At 43.8% G+C, this 23,633-nt stretch overlaps 3 protein-coding genes across 3 annotated transcripts in view; all 3 read left to right on the top strand.

Annotated features, from left to right (window-relative positions):
• LOC311143297 (collagen alpha-3(VI) chain-like) overlaps positions 1-23,633 on the top strand; it is a 159,745-nt gene that overhangs the window by 96,114 nt on the left and 39,998 nt on the right. Inside the window, exons 7-8 of the mRNA XM_084179125.1 lie at positions 18,067-18,678; positions 22,977-23,603. Coding sequence (XP_084035251.1) covers positions 18,067-18,678; positions 22,977-23,603 — 1,239 coding nt within the window. The remainder of the gene's footprint in view (positions 1-18,066; positions 18,679-22,976; positions 23,604-23,633) is intronic.
• LOC311143363 (collagen alpha-3(VI) chain-like) lies at positions 67-6,956 on the top strand (the record flags this gene model as incomplete). Its single annotated transcript, XM_084179204.1, has 9 exons — positions 67-586; positions 699-1,310; positions 1,615-2,214; positions 2,351-2,947; positions 3,060-3,671; positions 3,976-4,575; positions 4,712-5,308; positions 5,421-6,032; positions 6,337-6,956. The coding sequence occupies 9 exons, from the start codon at positions 67-69 to the stop codon at positions 6,954-6,956; spliced, it is 5,370 nt and encodes a 1,789-aa protein (XP_084035330.1).
• Positions 7,150-15,213, top strand: LOC311143362 (collagen alpha-3(VI) chain-like; the record flags this gene model as incomplete). The annotated part of the gene is made up of 11 exons (XM_084179203.1): positions 7,150-7,669; positions 7,782-8,096; positions 8,698-9,297; positions 9,434-10,030; positions 10,143-10,754; positions 11,059-11,658; positions 11,795-12,391; positions 12,504-13,115; positions 13,420-14,019; positions 14,156-14,436; positions 15,205-15,213. The coding sequence occupies 11 exons, from the start codon at positions 7,150-7,152 to the stop codon at positions 15,211-15,213; spliced, it is 5,343 nt and encodes a 1,780-aa protein (XP_084035329.1).

Raw genomic sequence — 23,633 nt, 5'->3', positions numbered from 1 at the left:
ACCTCCAGAAAGGATGTGGTATTCCTTGTGGATGGTTCTGATGGCGCAAGGAATGGATTCCCAGCAATGCGTGATTTTGTTCAGAGAGTAGTGGGGAAACTCAATGTGGGAGGAGACAAAGACCGCGTTTCTGTTGTCCAGTACGGTAGAGATCAAGAAGTTCATTTCTATCTGAACACATACACCACCAAGGAGGACATTCTTGACACTGTCAGAAGTCTGAGGCACAGAGGAGGTAGACCCCTTAACACTGGGGCAGCCCTCCAATACGTAAGGGACAACGTCTTTACTGCCTCCTCAGGAAGCAGAAGCCAAGTGGGCGTCCCTCAGATGCTGATACTTCTGAGTGGGGGAAGGTCCAGTGATAATGTTGACATACCAGCTTCTGCCCTGAAAAAGAGTGGGGTCTTGATCTTTGGCATTGGAACCAGAAATTCCAGCAGAGAGGTTCAAAGGATTGCCACTGATCCTAGTTTTTCCCAGTCTGTTTCTGAATTCACTGACCTCCCCAGCGTCCAGGAGCAGTTTTTCTCCACACTCATAACTGTACAAGTTGAGGCTACACCCATAACCCCAACAGTCATAGGTAAGAACTGATGCGTTATCCAGGACAACTAAAGCAACACACACATATTTCAGTCTCAGGTTCCATGAAGCAATGTTGACATATATTTTTGTTTTGTTTCTGATACTCTTAGTGGACCAAAGCATTGCCAGAAAGGATGTAGTATTCCTGCTGGATGGTTCTGATGGAACTAAGAATGGCTTCCCAGCAATGCGTGACTTTGTTCAAAGAGTGGTAGAGAAACTCACTGTGGAGGAAAACAGAGATCGAGTCTCTGTGGTCCAGTATAGCAGAGAATCAGAGGCCCACTTCTATCTGAACACTTATACAACAAAGGAAGACGTTGTGGAGACCGTAAGAGGCCTGAGGCACAAAGGAGGGAGACCCCTCAACACTGGGGCAGCTCTCCAGTATGTCAGGGACAATGTCTTTACTGCCTCCTCCGGAAGTAGGCGCCTTGAAGGTGTTCCACAGATTCTGATACTGTTGAATGGTGGAAGGTCCTTTGACAATGTAGATACACCAGCGTCTGCTCTCAAGGAGCTTGGTGTCTTGGTGTTTGGAATTGGAACAAGGAGCTCTGATAGCAGAGAATTACAAAAGATATCCTATGACCCCAGCTATGCTCTTTCCGTGTCTGAATTTACTGACCTCCCCAATGTCCAACAGCAGCTTCTTTCTGCTATAAGCACTGTCATTGTACAGGTGACAACCATGACACCAACAGTAATACCAACAATACTAGGTAAGAAAGATATGGTTTTGATCAGTTCCATTTGCTCTCTTACATCAGGATGGAGTATTTGATAGCTTGGACATTTTAAGTAGATGCACCTGAGACCTTTCATGTTGGTTTCATTTCATACCTCTGTAGGAATGTTCTCTATGATAGCACTCAGTCCAATGCACACATTGCCACTTTCTTTGAATAGTTGTTTGAGATTGGGGAAAGGGATGACTTTCATATGACAGAAGCATTTTTGTCCTGTTTTCCCCTTACCAATGCAACATTTAATATGACTCTTTTTCTGAACATTCACATTCACTAGTTGAGAGTCAGGCTCCCAGGAGGGATGTCGTGTTCTTGCTGGATGGATCTGATGGCACTAGGAGTGGATTCCCAGCAATGCGGGACTTTGTTCAAAGAGTGGTGGAGACACTCGGTGTGGATGAGAACAAAGATCGCGTTGCTGTGGTCCAGTACAGTAGAGATCCAGCTGCCCAATTCTATCTGAACACCTACACAACAAAAGGAGAGATTCTCAACACTGTAAGAGGTCTGAGACACAAAGGTGGGAGACCTCTCAACACTGGAGCAGCTCTCCAGTACGTGAGAGACAATGTCTTTACTGCCTCCTCCGGAAGTCGACGCTTTGAAGATGTTCCACAGTTACTGATTCTGCTGAGTGGTGGAAGGTCCTTTGACAATGTTGACACTCCAGCTTCTGCTCTGAAGGAGCTTGGGGTCTTGATCTTTGGAATTGGAACAAGGAGTTCTGATAGCAGAGAATTGCAGAGGATATCACATGATCCCAGTTACGCTCTGTCTGTCTCTGACTTCACTGACCTTCCAAACATCCAGCAGCAACTTCTGTCCTCGGTGGAGGCAGTTGTTATTGATGTTACTCCAGAATCGCCAACAGTTTTAGGTATGTGTCATCACTGTTAATTAAGAGTCAGGAAGTGTTAGTAACATGTCAGCTGATTCTTAGAAACGACTGTATAATTTGACCACAAGCCCTACATTTGACCAGTCTGATTGACATAATCTATTTCTTTTCTCAGTTGATCATGACACCTCCAGAAAGGATGTGGTATTCCTTGTGGATGGTTCTGATGGCGCAAGGAATGGATTCCCAGCAATGCGTGATTTTGTTCAGAGAGTAGTGGGGAAACTCAATGTGGGAGGAGACAAAGACCGCGTTTCTGTTGTCCAGTACGGTAGAGATCAAGAAGTTCATTTCTATCTGAACACATACACCACCAAGGAGGACATTCTTGACACTGTCAGAAGTCTGAGGCACAGAGGAGGTAGACCCCTTAACACTGGGGCAGCCCTCCAATACGTAAGGGACAACGTCTTTACTGCCTCCTCAGGAAGCAGAAGCCAAGTGGGCGTCCCTCAGATGCTGATACTTCTGAGTGGGGGAAGGTCCAGTGATAATGTTGACATACCAGCTTCTGCCCTGAAAAAGAGTGGGGTCTTGATCTTTGGCATTGGAACCAGAAATTCCAGCAGAGAGGTTCAAAGGATTGCCACTGATCCTAGTTTTTCCCAGTCTGTTTCTGAATTCACTGACCTCCCCAGCGTCCAGGAGCAGTTTTTCTCCACACTCATAACTGTACAAGTTGAGGCTACACCCATAACCCCAACAGTCATAGGTAAGAACTGATGCGTTATCCAGGACAACTAAAGCAACACACACATATTTCAGTCTCAGGTTCCATGAAGCAATGTTGACATATATTTTTGTTTTGTTTCTGATACTCTTAGTGGACCAAAGCATTGCCAGAAAGGATTTAGTATTCCTGCTGGATGGTTCTGATGGAACTAAGAATGGCTTCCCAGCAATGCGTGACTTTGTTCAAAGAGTGGTAGAGAAACTCACTGTGGAGGAAAACAGAGATCGAGTCTCTGTGGTCCAGTATAGCAGAGAATCAGAGGCCCACTTCTATCTGAACACTTATACAACAAAGGAAGACGTTGTGGAGACCGTAAGAGGCCTGAGGCACAAAGGAGGGAGACCCCTCAACACTGGGGCAGCTCTCCAGTATGTCAGGGACAATGTCTTTACTGCCTCCTCCGGAAGTAGGCGCCTTGAAGGTGTTCCACAGATTCTGATACTGTTGAATGGTGGAAGGTCCTTTGACAATGTAGATACACCAGCGTCTGCTCTCAAGGAGCTTGGTGTCTTGGTGTTTGGAATTGGAACAAGGAGCTCTGATAGCAGAGAATTACAAAAGATATCCTATGACCCCAGCTATGCTCTTTCCGTGTCTGAATTTACTGACCTCCCCAATGTCCAACAGCAGCTTCTTTCTGCTATAAGCACTGTCATTGTACAGGTGACAACCATGACACCAACAGTAATACCAACAATACTAGGTAAGAAAGATATGGTTTTGATCAGTTCCATTTGCTCTCTTACATCAGGATGGAGTATTTGATAGCTTGGACATTTTAAGTAGATGCACCTGAGACCTTTCATGTTGGTTTCATTTCATACCTCTGTAGGAATGTTCTCTATGATAGCACTCAGTCCAATGCACACATTGCCACTTTCTTTGAATAGTTGTTTGAGATTAGGGAAAGGGATGACTTTCATATGACAGAAGCATTTTTGTCCTGTTTTCCCCTTACCAATGCAACATTTAATATGACTCTTTTTCTGAACATTCACATTCACTAGTTGAGAGTCAGGCTCCCAGGAGGGATGTCGTGTTCTTGCTGGATGGATCTGATGGCACTAGGAGTGGATTCCCAGCAATGCGGGACTTTGTTCAAAGAGTGGTGGAGACACTCGGTGTGGATGAGAACAAAGATCGCGTTGCTGTGGTCCAGTACAGTAGAGATCCAGCTGCCCAATTCTATCTGAACACCTACACAACAAAAGGAGAGATTCTCAACACTGTAAGAGGTCTGAGACACAAAGGTGGGAGACCTCTCAACACTGGAGCAGCTCTCCAGTACGTGAGAGACAATGTCTTTACTACCTCCTCCGGAAGTCGACGCTTTGAAGATGTTCCACAGTTACTGATTCTGCTGAGTGGTGGAAGGTCCTTTGACAATGTTGACACTCCAGCTTCTGCTCTGAAGGAGCTTGGGGTCTTGATCTTTGGAATTGGAACAAGGAGTTCTGATAGCAGAGAATTGCAGAGGATATCACATGATCCCAGTTACGCTCTGTCTGTCTCTGACTTCACTGACCTTCCAAACATCCAGCAGCAACTTCTGTCCTCGGTGGAGGCAGTTGTTATTGATGTTACTCCAGAATCGCCAACAGTTTTAGGTATGTGTCATCACTGTTAATTAAGAGTCAGGAAGTGTTAGTAACATGTCAGCTGATTCTTAGAAACGACTGTATAATTTGACCACAAGCCCTACATTTGACCAGTCTGATTGACATAATCTATTTCTTTTCTCAGTTGATCATGACACCTCCAGAAAGGATGTGGTATTCCTTGTGGATGGTTCTGATGGCGCAAGGAATGGATTCCCAGCAATGCGTGATTTTGTTCAGAGAGTAGTGGGGAAACTCAATGTGGGAGGAGACAAAGACCGCGTTTCTGTTGTCCAGTACGGTAGAGATCAAGAAGTTCATTTCTATCTGAACACATACACCACCAAGGAGGACATTCTTGACACTGTCAGAAGTCTGAGGCACAGAGGAGGTAGACCCCTTAACACTGGGGCAGCCCTCCAATACGTAAGGGACAACGTCTTTACTGCCTCCTCAGGAAGCAGAAGCCAAGTGGGCGTCCCTCAGATGCTGATACTTCTGAGTGGGGGAAGGTCCAGTGATAATGTTGACATACCAGCTTCTGCCCTGAAAAAGAGTGGGGTCTTGATCTTTGGCATTGGAACCAGAAATTCCAGCAGAGAGGTTCAAAGGATTGCCACTGATCCTAGTTTTTCCCAGTCTGTTTCTGAATTCACTGACCTCCCCAGCGTCCAGGAGCAGTTTTTCTCCACACTCATAACTGTAAAAGTTGAGGCTACACCCATAACCCCAACAGTCATAGGTAAGAACTGATGCGTTATCCAGGACAACTAAAGCAACACACACATATTTCAGTCTCAGGTTCCATGAAGCAATGTTGACATATATTTTTGTTTTGTTTCTGATACTCTTAGTGGACCAAAGCATTGCCAGAAAGGATGTAGTATTCCTGCTGGATGGTTCTGATGGCACTAAGAATGGCTTCCCAGCAATGCGTGACTTTGTTCAAAGAGTGGTAGAGAAACTCACTGTGGAGGAAAACAGAGATCGAGTCTCTGTGGTCCAGTATAGCAGAGAATCAGAGGCCCACTTCTATCTGAACACTTATACAACAAAGGAAGACGTTGTGGAGACCGTAAGAGGCCTGAGGCACAAAGGAGGGAGAACCCTCAGCACTGGGGCAGCTCTCCAGTATGTCAGGGACAATGTCTTTATTGCCTCCTCCGGAAGTAGGCGCCTTGAAGGGGTTCCACAGATTCTGATACTGTTGAATGGTGGAAGGTCCTTTGACAATGTAGATACACCAGCGTCTGCTCTCAAGGAGCTTGGTGTCTTGGTGTTTGGAATTGGAACAAGGAGCTCTGATAGCAGAGAATTACAAAAGATATCCTATGACCCCAGCTATGCTCTTTCTGTGTCTGAATTTACTGACCTCCCCAATGTCCAACAGCAGCTTCTTTCTGCTATAAGCACTGTCATTGTACAGGTGACAACCATGACACCAACAGTAATACCAACAATACTAGGTAAGAAAGATATGGTTTTGATCAGTTCCATTTGCTCTCTTACATCAGGATGGAGTATTTGATAGCTTTGACATTTTAAGTAGATGCACCTGAGACCTTTCATGTTGGTTTCATTTCATACCTCTGTAGGAATGTTCTCTATGACAGCACTCAGTCCAATGCACACATTGCCACTTTCTTTGAATAGTTGTTTGAGATTAGGGAAAGGGATGACTTTCATATGACAGAAGCATCTTTGTCCTGTTTTTCCCATACCAATGCAACATTTAATATGACTCTTTTTCTGAACATTCACATTCACTAGTTGAGAGTCAGGCTCCCAGGAGGGATGTCGTGTTCTTGCTGGATGGATCTGATGGCACTAGGAGTGGATTCCCAGCAATGCGGGACTTTGTTCAAAGAGTGGTGGAGACACTCGGTGTGGATGAGAACAAAGATCGCGTTGCTGTGGTCCAGTACAGTAGAGATCCAGCTGCCCAATTCTATCTGAACACCTACACAACAAAAGGAGAGATTCTCAACACTGTAAGAGGTCTGAGACACAAAGGTGGGAGACCTCTCAACACTGGAGCAGCTCTCCAGTACGTGAGAGACAATGTCTTTACTGCCTCCTCCGGAAGTCGACGCTTTGAAGGTGTTCCACAGTTACTGATTCTGCTGAGTGGTGGAAGGTCCTTTGACAATGTTGACACTCCAGCTTCTGCTCTGAAGGAGCTTGGGGTCTTGATCTTTGGAATTGGAACAAGGAGTTCTGATAGCAGAGAATTGCAGAGGATATCACATGATCCCAGTTACGCTCTGTCTGTCTCTGACTTCACTGACCTTCCAAACATCCAGCAGCAACTTCTGTCCTCGGTGGAGGCAGTTGTTATTGACGTTACTCCAGAATCGCCAACAGTTTTAGGTATGTGTCATCACTGTTAATTAAGAGTCAGGAAGTGTTAGTAACATGTCAGCTGATTCTTAGAAACGACTGTATAATTTGACCACAAGCCCTACATTTGACCAGTCTGATTGACATAATCTATTTCTTTTCTCAGTTGATCATGACACCTCCAGAAAGGATGTGGTATTCCTTGTGGATGGTTCTGATGGCGCAAGGAATGGATTCCCAGCAATGCGTGATTTTGTTCAGAGAGTAGTGGGGAAACTCAATGTGGGAGGAGACAAAGACCGTGTTTCTGTTGTCCAGTACGGTAGAGATCAAGAAGTTCATTTCTATCTGAACACATACACCACCAAGAAGGACATTCTTGACACTGTCAGAAGTCTGAGGCACAGAGGAGGTAGACCCCTTAACACTGGGGCAGCCCTCCAATATGTAAGGGACAACGTCTTTACTGCCTCCTCAGGAAGCAGAAGCCAAGAGGGCATCCCTCAGATGTTGATACTTCTGAGTGGGGGAAGGTCCAGTGATAATGTTGACATACCAGCTTCTGCCCTGAAAAAGAGTGGGGTCTTGATCTTTGGCATTGGAACCAGAAATTCCAGCAGAGAGGTTCAAAGGATTGCCACTGATCCTAGTTTTTCCCAGTCTGTTTCTGAATTCACTGACCTCCCCAGCATCCAGGAGCAGTTTTTCTCCACACTCATAACTGTAAAAGTTGAGGCTACACCCATAACCCCAACAGTCATAGGTAAGAACTGATGCGTTATCCAGGACAACTAAAGCAACACACACATATTTCAGTCTCAGGTTCCATGAAGCAATGTTGACATATATTTTTGTTTTGTTTCTGATACTCTTAGTGGACCAAAGCATTGCCAGAAAGGATGTAGTATTCCTGCTGGATGGTTCTGATGGCACTAAGAATGGCTTCCCAGCAATGCGTGACTTTGTTCAAAGAGTGGTAGAGAAACTCACTGTGGAGGAAAACAGAGATCGAGTCTCTGTGGTCCAGTATAGCAGAGAATCAGAGGCCCACTTCTATCTGAACACTCATACAACAAAGGAAGACGTTGTGGAGACCGTAAGAGGCCTGAGGCACAAAGGAGGGAGACCCCTCAACACTGGGGCAGCTCTCCAGTATGTCAGGGACAATGTCTTTACTGCCTCCTCCGGAAGTAGGCGCCTTGAAGGTGTTCCACAGATTCTGATACTGTTGAATGGTGGAAGGTCCTTTGACAATGTAGATACACCAGCGTCTGCTCTCAAGGAGCTTGGTGTCTTTGTGTTTGGAATTGGAACAAGGAGCTCTGATAGCAGAGAATTACAAAAGATATCCTATGACCCCAGCTATGCTCTTTCCGTGTCTGAATTTACTGACCTCCCCAATGTCCAACAGCAGCTTCTTTCTGCTATAAGCACTGTCATTGTACAGGTGACAACCATGACACCAACAGTAATACCAACAATACTAGGTAAGAAAGATATGGTTTTGATCAGTTCCATTTGCTCTCTTACATCAGGATGGAGTATTTGATAGCTTTGACATTTTAAGTAGATGCACCTGAGACCTTTCATGTTGGTTTCATTTCATACCTCTGTAGGAATGTTCTCTATGATAGCACTCAGTCCAATGCACACATTGCCACTTTCTTTGAATAGTTGTTTGAGATTAGGGAAAGGGATGACTTTCATATGACAGAAGCATCTTTGTCCTGTTTTTCCCATACCAATGCAACATTTAATATGACTCTTTTTCTGAACATTCACATTCACTAGTTGAGAGTCAGGCTCCCAGGAGGGATGTCGTGTTCTTGCTGGATGGATCTGATGGCACTAGGAGTGGATTCCCAGCAATGCGGGACTTTGTTCAAAGAGTGGTGGAGACACTCGGTGTGGATGAGAACAAAGATCGCGTTGCTGTGGTCCAGTACAGTAGAGATCCAGCTGCCCAATTCTATCTGAACACCTACACAACAAAAGGAGAGATTCTCAACACTGTAAGAGGTCTGAGACACAAAGGTGGGAGACCTCTCAACACTGGAGCAGCTCTCCAGTACGTGAGAGACAATGTCTTTACTGCCTCCTCCGGAAGTCGACGCTTTGAAGGTGTTCCACAGTTACTGATTCTGCTGAGTGGTGGAAGGTCCTTTGACAATGTTGACACTCCAGCTTCTGCTCTGAAGGAGCTTGGGGTCTTGATCTTTGGAATTGGAACAAGGAGTTCTGATAGCAGAGAATTGCAGAGGATATCACATGATCCCAGTTACGCTCTGTCTGTCTCTGACTTCACTGACCTTCCAAACATCCAGCAGCAACTTCTGTCCTCGGTGGAGGCAGTTGTTATTGACGTTACTCCAGAATCGCCAACAGTTTTAGGTATGTGTCATCACTGTTAATTAAGAGTCAGGAAGTGTTAGTAACATGTCAGCTGATTCTTAGAAACGACTGTATAATTTGACCACAAGCCCTACATTTGACCAGTCTGATTGACATAATCTATTTCTTTTCTCAGTTGATCATGACACCTCCAGAAAGGATGTGGTATTCCTTGTGGATGGTTCTGATGGCGCAAGGAATGGATTCCCAGCAATGCGTGATTTTGTTCAGAGAGTAGTGGGGAAACTCAATGTGGGAGGAGACAAAGACCGCGTTTCTGTTGTCCAGTACGGTAGAGATCAAGAAGTTCATTTCTATCTGAACACATACACCACCAAGGAGGACATTCTTGACACTGTCAGAAGTCTGAGGCACAGAGGAGGTAGACCCCTTAACACTGGGGCAGCCCTCCAATACGTAAGGGACAACGTCTTTACTGCCTCCTCAGGAAGCAGAAGCCAAGAGGGCGTCCCTCAGATGCTGATACTTCTGAGTGGGGGAAGGTCCAGTGATAATGTTGACATACCAGCTTCTGCCCTGAAAAAGAGTGGGGTCTTGATCTTTGGCATTGGAACCAGAAATTCCAGCAGAGAGGTTCAAAGGATTGCCACTGATCCTAGTTTTTCCCAGTCTGTTTCTGAATTCACTGACCTCCCCAGCATCCAGGAGCAGTTTTTCTCCACACTCATAACTGTAAAAGTTGAGGCTACACCCATAACCCCAACAGTCATAGGTAAGAACTGATGCGTTATCCAGGACAACTAAAGCAACACACACATATTTCAGTCTCAGGTTCCATGAAGCAATGTTGACATATATTTTTGTTTTGTTTCTGATACTCTTAGTGGACCAAAGCATTGCCAGAAAGGATGTAGTATTCCTGCTGGATGGTTCTGATGGCACTAAGAATGGCTTCCCAGCAATGCGTGACTTTGTTCAAAGAGTGGTAGAGAAACTCACTGTGGAGGAAAACAGAGATCGAGTCTCTGTGGTCCAGTATAGCAGAGAATCAGAGGCCCACTTCTATCTGAACACTTATACAACAAAGGAAGACGTTGTGGAGACCGTAAGAGGCCTGAGGCACAAAGGAGGGAGACCCCTCAACACTGGGGCAGCTCTCCAGTATGTCAGGGACAATGTCTTTATTGCCTCCTCCGGAAGTAGGCGCCTTGAAGGTGTTCCACAGATTCTGATACTGTTGAATGGTGGAAGGTCCTTTGACAATGTAGATACACCAGCGTCTGCTCTCAAGGAGCTTGGTGTCTTGGTGTTTGGAATTGGAACAAGGAGCTCTGATAGCAGAGAATTACAAAAGATATCCTATGACCCCAGCTATGCTCTTTCCATGTCTGAATTTACTGACCTCCCCAATGTCCAACAGCAGCTTCTTTCTGCTATAAGCACTGTCATTGTACAGGTGACAACCATGACACCAACAGTAATACCAACAATACTAGGTAAGAAAGATATGGTTTTGATCAGTTCCATTTGCTCTCTTACATCAGGATGGAGTATTTGATAGCTTTGACATTTTAAGTAGATGCACCTGAGACCTTTCATGTTGGTTTCATTTCATACCTCTGTAGGAATGTTCTCTATGATAGCACTCAGTCCAATGCACACATTGCCACTTTCTTTGAATAGTTGTTTGAGATTAGGGAAAGGGATGACTTTCATATGACAGAAGCATCTTTGTCCTGTTTTTCCCATACCAATGCAACATTTAATATGACTATTTTTCTGAACATTCACATTCACTAGTTGAGAGTCAGGCTCCCAGGAGGGATGTCGTGTTCTTGCTGGATGGATCTGATGGCACTAGGAGTGGATTCCCAGCAATGCGGGACTTTGTTCAAAGAGTGGTGGAGACACTCGGTGTGGATGAGAACAAAGATCGCGTTGCTGTGGTCCAGTACAGTAGAGATCCAGCTGCCCAATTCTATCTGAACACCTACACAACAAAAGGAGAGATTCTCAACACTGTAAGAGGTCTGAGACACAAAGGTGGGAGACCTCTCAACACTGGAGCAGCTCTCCAGTACGTGAGAGACAATGTCTTTACTGCCTCCTCCGGAAGTCGACGCTTTGAAGGTGTTCCACAGTTACTGATTCTGCTGAGTGGTGGAAGGTCCTTTGACAATGTTGACACTCCAGCTTCTGCTCTGAAGGAGCTTGGGGTCTTGATCTTTGGAATTGGAACAAGGAGTTCTGATAGCAGAGAATTGCAGAGGATATCACATGATCCCAGTTACGCTCTGTCTGTCTCTGACTTCACTGACCTTCCAAACATCCAGCAGCAACTTCTGTCCTCGGTGGAGGCAGTTGTTATTGACGTTACTCCAGAATCGCCAACAATTTTAGGTATGTGTCATCACTGTTAATTAAGAGTCAGGAAGTGTTAGTAACATGTCAGCTGATTCTTAGAAACGACTGTATAATTTGACCACAAGCCCTACATTTGACCAGTCTGATTGACATAATCTATTTCTTTTCTCAGTTGATCATGACACCTCCAGAAAGGATGTGGTATTCCTTGTGGATGGTTCTGATGGCGCAAGGAATGGATTCCCAGCAATGCGTGATTTTGTTCAGAGAGTAGTGGGGAAACTCAATGTGGGAGGAGACAAAGACCGTGTTTCTGTTGTCCAGTACGGTAGAGATCAAGAAGTTCATTTCTATCTGAACACATACACCACCAAGAAGGACATTCTTGACACTGTCAGAAGTCTGAGGCACAGAGGAGGTAGACCCCTTAACACTGGGGCAGCCCTCCAATATGTAAGGGACAACGTCTTTACTGCCTCCTCAGGAAGCAGAAGCCAAGAGGGCATCCCTCAGATGCTGATACTTCTGAGTGGGGGAAGGTCCAGTGATAATGTTGACATACCAGCTTCTGCCCTGAAAAAGAGTGGGGTCTTGATCTTTGGCATTGGAACCAGAAATTCCAGCAGAGAGGTTCAAAGGATTGCCACTGATCCTAGTTTTTCCCAGTCTGTTTCTGAATTCACTGACCTCCCCAGCATCCAGGAGCAGTTTTTCTCCACACTCATAACTGTAAAAGTTGAGGCTACACCCATAACCCCAACAGTCATAGGTAAGAACTGATGCGTTATCCAGGACAACTAAAGCAACACACACATATTTCAGTCTCAGGTTCCATGAAGCAATGTTGACATATATTTTTGTTTTGTTTCTGATACTCTTAGTGGACCAAAGCATTGCCAGAAAGGATGTAGTATTCCTGCTGGATGGTTCTGATGGTACTAAGAATGGCTTCCCAGCAATGCGTGACTTTGTTCAAAGAGTGGTAGAGAAACTCACTGTGGAGGAAAACAGAGATCGAGTCTCTGTGGTCCAGTATAGCAGAGAATCAGAGGCCCACTTCTATCTGAACACTCATACAACAAAGGAAGACGTTGTGGAGACCGTAAGAGGCCTGAGGCACAAAGGAGGGAGACCCCTCAACACTGGGGCAGCTCTCCAGTATGTCAGGGACAATGTCTTTACTGCCTCCTCCGGAAGTAGGCGCCTTGAAGGTGTTCCACAGATTCTGATACTGTTGAATGGTGGAAGGTCCTTTGACAATGTAGATACACCAGCGTCTGCTCTCAAGGAGCTTGGTGTCTTTGTGTTTGGAATTGGAACAAGGAGCTCTGATAGCAGAGAATTACAAAAGATATCCTATGACCCCAGCTATGCTCTTTCCGTGTCTGAATTTACTGACCTCCCCAATGTCCAACAGCAGCTTCTTTCTGCTATAAGCACTGTCATTGTACAGGTGACAACCATGACACCAACAGTAATACCAACAATACTAGGTAAGAAAGATATGGTTTTGATCAGTTCCATTTGCTCTCTTACATCAGGATGGAGTATTTGATAGCTTTGACATTTTAAGTAGATGCACCTGAGACCTTTCATGTTGGTTTCAGTTCATACCTCTGTAGGAATGTTCTCTATGATAGCACTCAGTCCAATGCACACATTGCCACTTTCTTTGAATAGTTGTTTGAGATTAGGGAAAGGGATGACTTTCATATGACAGAAGCATCTTTGTCCTGTTTTTCCCATACCAATGCAACATTTAATATGACTCTTTTTCTGAACATTCACATTCACTAGTTGAGAGTCAGGCTCCCAGGAGGGATGTCGTGTTCTTGCTGGATGGATCTGATGGCACTAGGAGTGGATTCCCAGCAATGCGGGACTTTGTTCAAAGAGTGGTGGAGACACTCGGTGTGGATGAGAACAAAGATCGCGTTGCTGTGGTCCAGTACAGTAGAGATCCAGCTGCCCAATTCTATCTGAACACCTACACAACAAAAGGAGAGATTCTCAACACTGTAAGAGGTCTGAGACACAAAGGTGGGAGACCTCTCAACACTGGAGCAGCTCTCCAGTACGTGAGAGACAATGTCTTTACTGCCTCCTCCGGAAGTCGACGCTTTGAAGGTGTTCCACAGTTACTGATTCTGCTGAGTGGTGGAAGGTCCTTTGACAATGTTGACACTCCAGCTTCTGCTCTGAAGGAGCTTGGGGTCTTGATCTTTGGAATTGGAACAAGGAGTTCTGATAGCAGAGAATTGCAGAGGATATCACATGATCCCAGTTATGCTCTGTCTGTCTCTGACTTCACTGACCTTCCAAACATCCAGCAGCAACTTCTGTCCTCGGTGGAGGCAGTTGTTATTGACGTTACTCCAGAATCGCCAACAGTTTTAGGTATGTGTCATCACTGTTAATTAAGAGTCAGGAAGTGTTAGTAACATGTCAGCTGATTCTTAGAAACGACTGTATAATTTGACCACAAGCCCTACATTTGACCAGTCTGATTGACATAATCTATTTCTTTTCTCAGTTGATCATGACACCTCCAGAAAGGATGTGGTATTCCTTGTGGATGGTTCTGATGGCGCAAGGAATGGATTCCCAGCAATGCGTGATTTTGTTCAGAGTGTAGTGGGGAAACTCAATGTGGGAGGAGACAAAGACCGCGTTTCTGTTGTCCAGTACGGTAGAGATCAAGAAGTTCATTTCTATCTGAACACATACTCCACCAAGGAGGACATTCTTGACGGTATCAGACTTCTGAGGCACAAAGGTGGTGGACCCCTCAACACCGGAGCAGCCCTCCAGTTCGTAAGAGAAAAAGTCTTTAGGCACACCTCTGGAAGCAGACGTGATGAAGGTGTTCCTCAGATATTGATTTTGCTGAGTGGTGGACGGTCAAATGACGCTGTTAGACAAGCTGCCTTGGATATGAAAGGTCAAGGAATTCAGAGTATTGGCATTGCCATCAGACAGGCCGACACTAGAGAAATGCAGTCAATTACATCTGATCCACAGCTGATTCTCGGGGCACAAGACTTTTCAGACCTTCCAGGTCTGCAGCTGGAACTTTTATCATCAATTTCTCAAGTTTCCAGTCCTGGTTTGATAGGTAAACATTTTCTTTGTTTTTCTCTGTCTATTTAACCAGTTAATTGCTTTGTGATGTTAAGATCTTTTAGATCTACTGGTATACTCAACTACTCTTTCCTATTAAGATATTTGCTTTCATCTACATTCTCCAAAATAATGTGTAGAAGTATTTAAGAGTATTAGAAGAATTAAAGCCGCTCATTAATTTAAGTCATCAACGATAATGGGTCACCACTGTTAAGTTGGATTGTTTAGTAGCATCGCCACCTCATTTGTCAAATCCTCCAACATCTTGCTTACGCCTTCTTTCACATTGCTCTCACTCATTTTTGCTTCTTTCATCTTTCTTTCAAAGATTGTTCTTGAATATTGAGAGTGAATACTTCCACTTTACATCCATGCTTATGCTTGGTATTATTACCACCTAATGTCTAGAAAACCTTTCCATTATTTATTTCATTGTTCTCTTCTCTTCTTTAAACACAGTCTTACTAGTTGCCTATTCTTAGAATAAGCAATTGTCTCTTTTTTTGCAGCAGTGGCATTTACTTCAGCTTTCTGGAATGCATTCATTTAAATCAGCTGCAGTTGTTTTCAGAGATATTAATATGTATTTACTTATAATATTTAAGAAATCATTATTCCTTCTTTGTAAATTATATTTACAGTAATTGAATATGTTTTCCCCACATAAAATAAAGTACCAAAGAGAGACATTGTATTCCTTCTGGATGGTTCTGATGGCACCAGGAGTAGATTCCCAGCGATTCGTGATTTGTTGAAAAACTAGTAGACAAACTCAACTTCACTCCACTTCTATCTGAACACTTATGTTACAAAGAAGGACATTTTAGACACTGTTAGAGGTCCGAGGCATAAAGGAGGGACACTTCTCAACACCGGGGCTGCCCTCCTGTACATCAAGGACAATGTGTTCACTGCTTCAGCTGGAAGTAGACACTTGCTCAGTGTTACACAGGTTTTAGTCATTTTGAGTGGAGGACGATCCAGATACTCAATTAACAATGCTTCTCATGCGCTGAAGCAACAGGGTATCATGGTCTTCGCCATCGGGTCAAAAGCTACAGACATTGAAGAGCTGCAAACTATTTCTTTCAATCCTTCTTTGGCACTTACATTTCCAGAATACTTTATAGATTGGAGAATCAACTTTTATCTTCAATGAGAATTACTATTAGGAGAAACGCTGGCATTTTGGGTAAGGGATGTCAGGAACACTTTTCCCATAATTGCTTATTGATACTACATGTGAATCATGGGCTTGTCCCGCCACTCTTTAGATTGGCTTTGTTCTCCAACATAAGTCATTTTTCCAAAGCTCTCCCAAGGCTCATAACCTTGAATTATATATTTTCCTTTGATGTCGCTTTTCCAAGACAAAAAGATTGTAGAATCTTGATAACGTATTTTGAGGCTTAATTTGCCATTGTCTTCAACACAGAGGACAATGAGCTCTGTTTCCCTGCAATATATGGCATGTGATGGTAATTCATCTGTGCTCCTTTCTTCTTTGCTTTAATATTTGCTGAATTTTGAAATGAAGTGCTGAGTATTTTAAGATTCGTGCCTCACATCTTTTAGTGTCAAACCTAGCTTCACTCTCACCACTGTGCTGGAATGGTGTTTTCATAATTTGTTTCACTTGCTGTCTAGATTTTCTTTTGCTATGCCAAATGGTTATAGCATGTAAACCCCCTGTTCCCCTTAAGTACTGATATGACAAGAGCAGCATCTTGGTAAGTCCACATGTACTATTCTCCCTAGTGGATTCGCGAATTGGACGGCGTGATGTGTTCCTCATCGACTGCTCAGACAGCAGTTGCAGTTGGTTTCCTGCCATGCAAGACTTTGTACTAAGAGTTGTGTAAAACCTTGATGTTGCCAAAGACAGAGACAGGGTTGCAGTGATCCAGTTTACAGTGACTCTGTAGTGTACTTCTACTTGAGTTCCTTTTCAACCAAGGACACTGTCATCAGTAAGATATGAACATTAAGACATAAGGGAGGAAGATCGCGCAACACTGCCACAGCTCTACAGTATGTTAGAGACAATGTCCTTACCAACTTCTCTGGAAGTCGACATCTTGAAGGTATTCCACAAGTACTGATACTGCTCACAGGAGGACCCTCCAGCGATAATGCTAGGCAATCGGCTTCAACACTCAAAGATCTTGGCATTTTGAGCTTCAGCATTGTCATAGACTCAATTGTTCTTCCCACCACTGCTCATAAAACTAGTTTTGGTTTTCTGATCACTGACTTTGGAGAGCTTCCAGACATCTTATTAGATGTACTGTTCACTTTAAAGCGTACCACTCTTATTGGTAAGTGACTTAATTTTTCTGTGTCACTTGTCTATTCTTTTAATATTGGAAAGACAATTTGGTGACATGCAAAGAACTGTAGTCCATTTGTTAATCTGAAAATAAAACTACTAAATGTCTAAATGCTTTCATGAGACATTATACAAAACATTTATTGTAATTTCTGAACTTGAAGAAACCAAGAAGGATAAAAAAAGAAGGAAGGGAAGCACTGCTAAGGTATATAATAGTAGGTTTTGGTAGACAGAAGGTGCTCTTTGGTAAAAGGGGTAAATTGTTCATCAAAAAGAAAGGAGGACCAAGGCACTCTTCATATAATTAATTAAAATGCCTTTATTTGTATGGCATGTTCAATGGAAACAAAGTTTTAAAACTTGGACGCATTTCAGCTGCATGGCCTTCGTCAGGGAGTACAAAGATATGATAATACAATGTCCTCTTTTGAACAGCTTTTTACAATCAACCCTGATTTGAATAGGGAGTGGTTACATAATTCATTGGACAACACCTAGTAAGCAATACTATACACATTAAAAAGTGAAATAATGTAGATATGTTATCAAAAATGCATATCAAAGCTAGACGCATCAGAACCCCTAGAAAGGTAGTTCTAACCTTGAATATGACTGGGCAAAGTGGTAAGAATAGGAAAGAAATCTATTTTATAGTACACTAGATCACAGCAAAAATGGGCCACAAAAGGGATCATCACAGAAGCTAAGGAGAATGGCTACATTTCAGACAATGAGTTCAAATGTGAAACCTCCAAAACCTCCTTCTTTCCTATGTCAAGACTTGTCAAAGCCGGGTATCCTGACCCTGCCACATTCATTGGTCAGGGAGGTAAGACACTAGGAAGGATTCCTTCAGCTGAAGTGTCCAATCATCGTTTGCAAAAGGATATTGAATACCTTTGTGAAAACATGCTTTCAAAATGTATTAGCACATTTACTATATAATGAGCAGTGGTTGATAAAAAATGTTGTTCTCCCTTTCCTTTCAGTTGAGTCCCAGGGTCCCAAGAAGGATATCGTCTTCCTTGTCGATGGCTCAGATGGCGTTGGACGGGAGTTCCCCATCATCCAGGAGTTCATCCGCAGGATCGTGGAGAACCTGAACGTGGGCAAGAACAAGATCAGGATTGGTGTGGTGCAGTATGGTGGCTCCCCCAATGCAGATATCTACCTGAACTCCCACACAACCAAGGAGGGGATTATGAACGCTGTCAAGGGACTGCGTCAGCGAGGCGGCCGGGACCGTAACCTGGGTCAGGCATTGGAGTTTGTTAGTAATGAAGTGCTGAATGCTCAACATGGCGGCAGGAAGGAAGAGGGCGTCCCACAGTTCCTGATTGTCGTCTCCGGCGGGAAGTCCACAGATGATATCAGTCGACCTGCGACATCACTGAAGCAGTCAGGCGTTTTTCCCTTCAGCATTGGGACCAGAGATGTTAACCCTCAGGAGCTTCAGGTTGTCTCCTATGTTCCCAACTTTGCCTACACTGTAGATGACTTCCCTGGCCTGTACACAGTGCAGGAAACACTGATCTCCACGCTCACAGAGTTGTCAGATGAGGACATTGCCAGGCTGCGCCCTGTATTCCCAACTGTGGATGGTAATGCACTCTCTTGCTGTCATTGATGTATGTTTTATAGGATGAATGTCTGTTTGAATTTCATAGTAGTTGATAAAATGTTGTGGTATATTTGGACAACATTGCACTGAGAAATACTAAAGGCTGATCCGGGAGTACCATGTAGAACGGGCACTAGTAGAGAGCTATAGGTGCCAGTGTCCAGAAGAACAAGTCTCAATGTCTTCAGATCAGGTTTATTGCAGATAATGATTCACCACACCACACCCCTCTGTATTGACAGTGCTCACAGTGGAAGTCAGAGTGTATAACAAAAGTGGTTCTACAAGGTATTTCTGGAATGGCAATAAAGAGGCTAGATAGAATGTACATACACGTACTGCACACTGACGTATGAATGCTGGGGATAGCTTATACAGTAATAACATAATATCTATACATTGCCATAAACACTATAATGACCAGACAGTAATAACACAGTTATATAAACACAACAATGTAGTATACAGGTAAATAATGCACACAAGAGAATGACCACTGATAAGCATAGGCCAGATCTAAACCAATGTAATGACATAGAAAGTAGATGGAACAGCAACTGAAATTTGACTGCAACGTCAAACATGGGATAGTAACTGCGCCACGAGGAAGGCACAGGCTAAATAAGACTACATGCTACATAAGGCTAAATAAAGTACACGGTAGCATGAGGCTACAAAAACATTGTAAATGTCCATAAACATAACAATATGCATACACAGACAATAAGAACAGAATAATCATATCCGAGGCATGTGGTACACAGCATAAATGAGCTAGCATGACTGGCTAGCACCTAGGCTAGCTTGCTAGAAGTAGCATGATGCACATGGTAAAGGAATAACTCTATGAACCTTGTAAAAATGGTAAATGACTCGACTACCTTAGCAACACCCAACGAAGCAATGACATAAAGAAGCAATGACATGTTGTGTATTTACACTAAGATGCACGCACTAAACACAGGTAAAATACAATACACTTGAACAGTCCAGCAAGTGCATTCACTTCTGACCATGATCTCACTCTGACGGCAAGAGCGGAGTTCATTGAGGTGCATGGAGAATGGCGTTCCACAGGGATGCTGGCCCATGTTGACTCCAATGCTTCCCACAGTTGTGTCAAGTTGGCTGGATGTCCTTTGGGTGGTGGACCATTCTTGATACACACAGGAAACTGTTGAGCGTGAAAAACACAGCAGCGTTGCAGTTCTTTACGCAAACCGGTGCGTTGGCACCTACCACCATACTCCGTTCAAAGGCACTTAAATATTTTGTGTTGCCCATTCACCCTCGGTCCTGTGCTGTAGTCCTCTGTAGCTCAGCTGGTAGAGCACGGCGCTTGTAACGCCAAGGTAGTGGGTTTGATCCCAACACAAAAATGTATGCACGCCTGACTGTAAGTCGCTTTGGATAAAAGCGTCTGCTAAATGGCATATTATATTATATTATATTAATGACTGCAACTTTTCTCCAGTGATTAGTAGCGGTACTACACCCCAAAATGACATCACCGTCAATGTTACATTTTCATTGGCTCATGAGATTTAAACGGTCCTACACAGACTTCCACATTACTTACCCCAGTATATTTGGTACCAATGTTTTCGTCTTGAGCAGGGGATAACAAATAAAATGCCACAGTGAAATTCATGTATGGAATAGTATAGAAATTGTGCAATTTGGTGATTTTCTTCACATTACTCATAACTTCATAATACATTTGAACAGTATAAGACAAGTAATCCTTCATGAACTGTCATGCACCCTCTATTTGAAACAATATTTGAAAAGGATTCAAAAGGTGAAAAGGCAAGTTCATTCACATTTCTTCTTTGATACGCGTGAGTTTTATAGAAATAATCTTATTTTTATGATGTATTTGAGCATGTGCTCTTCTCACACAAATATATACCAGTCCAATGTATTCTAGAGCGTTGCAGCTGTCTGTGGATATAAGGGTTTACTAGTCTATTCGCTATACTCAGCTGAAGAGGTTTTACATTTTTGCATAGGAAAACCTGAAATCACCAATTACTGAACGTACAGTGGGGGAAAAAAGTATTTAGTCAGCCACCAATTGTGCAAGTTCTCCCACTTAAAAAGATGAGAGAGGCCTGTAATTTTCATCATAGGTACACGTCAACTATGACAGACAAATTGAGAATTTATTTTCTCCAGAAAATCACATTGTAGGATTTTTTATGAATTTATTTGCAAATTATGGTGGAAATAAGTATTTGGTCACCTACAAACAAGCAAGATTTCTGGCTCTCACAGACCTGTAACTTCTTCTTTAATAGGCTCCTCTGTCCTCCACTCGTTACCTGTATTAATGGCACCTGTTTGAACTTGTTATCAGTATGAAAGACACCTGTCCACAACCTCAAACAGTCACACTCCAAACTCCACTATGGCCAAGACCAAAGAGCTGTCAAAGGACACCAGAAACAAAATTGTAGACCTGCACCAGGCTGGGAAGTCTACATCTGCAATAGGTAAGCAGCTTGGTTTGAAGAAATCAACTGTGGGAGCAATTATTAGGAAATGGAAGACATACAAGACCACTGATAATCTCCCTCGATCTGGGGCTCCACACAAGATCTCACCCCGTGAGCAAAAATCCCAGAACCACACGGGGGGACCTAGTGAATGGCCTGCAGAGAGCTGGGACCAAAGTAACAAAGCCTACCATCAGTACCACACTATGCCGCCAGGAACTCAAATCCTGCAGTGCCAGACGTGTCCCCCTGCTTAAGCCAGTACATGTCCAGGCCCGTCTGAAGTTTGCTAGAGTGCATTTGGATGATCCAGAAGAGGATTGGGAGAATGTCATATGGTCAGATGAAACCAAAATATAACTTTTTGGTAAAAACTCAACTCGTCGTGTTTGGAGGACAAAGAATGCTGAGTTGCATCCAAAGAACACCATACCTACTGTGAAGCATGGGGGTGGAAACATCATGCTTTGGGGCTGTTTTTCTGTAAAGGCACCAGGACGACTGATCCGTGTAAAGGAAAGAATGAATGGGCCATGTATCGTGAGATTTTGAGTGAAAACCTCCTTCCATCAGCAAGGGCATTGAAGATGAAACATGGCTGGGTCTTTCAGCATGACAATGATCCCAAACACACCGCCCGGGCAACGAAGGAGTGGCTTTGTAAGAAGCATTTCAAGGTCCCGGAGTGGCCTAGCCAGTCTCCAGATCTCAACCCCATAGAAAATCTTTGGAGGGAGTTGAAAGTCCGTGTTGCCCAGCGACAGCCCCAAAACATCACTGCTCTAGAGGAGATCTGCATGGAGGAATGGGTCAAAATACCAGCAACAGTGTGTGAAAACCTTGTGAAGACTTACAGAAAACGTTTGACCTGTGTCATTGCCAACAAAGGGTATATAACAAAGTATTGAGAAACTTTTGTTATTGACCAAATACTTATTTTCCACCATAATTTGCAAATAAATTCATTACAAATCCTACAATGTGATTTTCTGGATTTTTTTTCCTCATTTTGTCTGTCATAGTTGACGTGTACCTATGATGAAAATTACAGGCCTCTCTCATCTTTTTAAGTGGGAGAACTTGCACAATTGGTGGCTGACTAAATACTTTTTTTCCCCACTGTAGTGCCACTTTGTTTTGAACAGGATAAGCATCAGTTGAGAAAGGCCACCCGGCTCATGGGTGCACCGGTGAGGTATCAGATGGGGCACAACATGAATGCTTTAGTAGCTAACACAGAGGCGCAACCAAACTAAGTGCTTTTACAATACCATTTCTATTTCTTCAGTGACATAAAAATTCTGCTTGTTTAAAGCTTTGATTGATTGATGTTAGCTAGCAGTGGGTTAAGAAGGAAAACTACAAGTTATCTTACTGGGGAGTTTGTCAAAGCAGCACTACAGACAGAGCACAATTGCCACAACCTGACACATGCTCAATTGCTGTATCGTTCGTTGAGCTAAATGCCCCAACAGGGTCTATCAGAAACAGTCTTTTGCACTTTCTACAGTTACCGCTGGGGTGTTTTTCATACAGTTTCACTTTTAACTGTGTTTCAGTAGTTGCCATCACCGCCTCTGATTGCGCAATACTGTAGTCTAGTTGAATATTGATAAAACAAATATTATGCTTCTCAAATGTTCATTACAAAAATGTATTATCAATAATAATGATATATTAAATCTACTGTCTATTGCCCTAATGGGTGGCCCACCATTGACATTGCAGCTCAACTTGTGTTGTTAACAAACAAATTTGATGTGCCTGTCTTCTCTCACAGTCACCACAACCATAGTATCCACTGGCGGAGAAAAGAGGGATGTGGTTTTCCTCATTGACGGCACAACAGCTGTGCGCAGTGAGTTCCCCGCCATTCGTGACATGATCGGGAGGGTCGTGGAAAAGCTAGATGTGGGTCTGGATCGGGTGAGGGTGTCAGTGGTGCAGTACAGCGACGACGCCAGTACGGCGTTCCTCCTGAACGAGCACTCCACCAAAGACGAGGTCCGCCAGGCCACGAGGAAGCTTCGGAGCAAGGGTGGGAACCGTCTGAACACTGGCCGTGCCCTCGAATGGGTCTCCAAGAACATCTTCCAGAAATCAGCAGGTAGCCGCATTGCGGAAGGTGTGCCTCAGTTCCTCATTCTAGTCACAGGGGGCAAGTCAAACGATGACGTCTCTGGACCGGCTAATCAGCTGAAGACCAACCTGGTTGTCCCTCTAGCCATCGGGGCAAAGAATGCCGACCCCAACGAACTGAGGCAGATTGCCCTAAAGCCTGAGCTCGCCTACTCCATTAACAACTTCGGGCAGCTTCCAACAGTGGAGCAGCAGCTTATTGCTTCAGTCAACACCATGACCACAACTCACATCTCCGGCAGTTTTGTTCCTCCAGTTTTGGATATTGGTAAGAGATACTAGATTATTTAACCCAATG

The sequence above is a fragment of the Coregonus lavaretus genome, assembly GCF_964263955.1.
Source record: "Coregonus lavaretus genome assembly, chromosome: 16".
NCBI lineage: Eukaryota > Metazoa > Chordata > Actinopteri > Salmoniformes > Salmonidae > Coregonus > Coregonus lavaretus.
The sequence above is the reverse complement of the archived record's forward strand: the minus strand, read 5'-3'. Positions and strand labels throughout refer to the sequence as shown.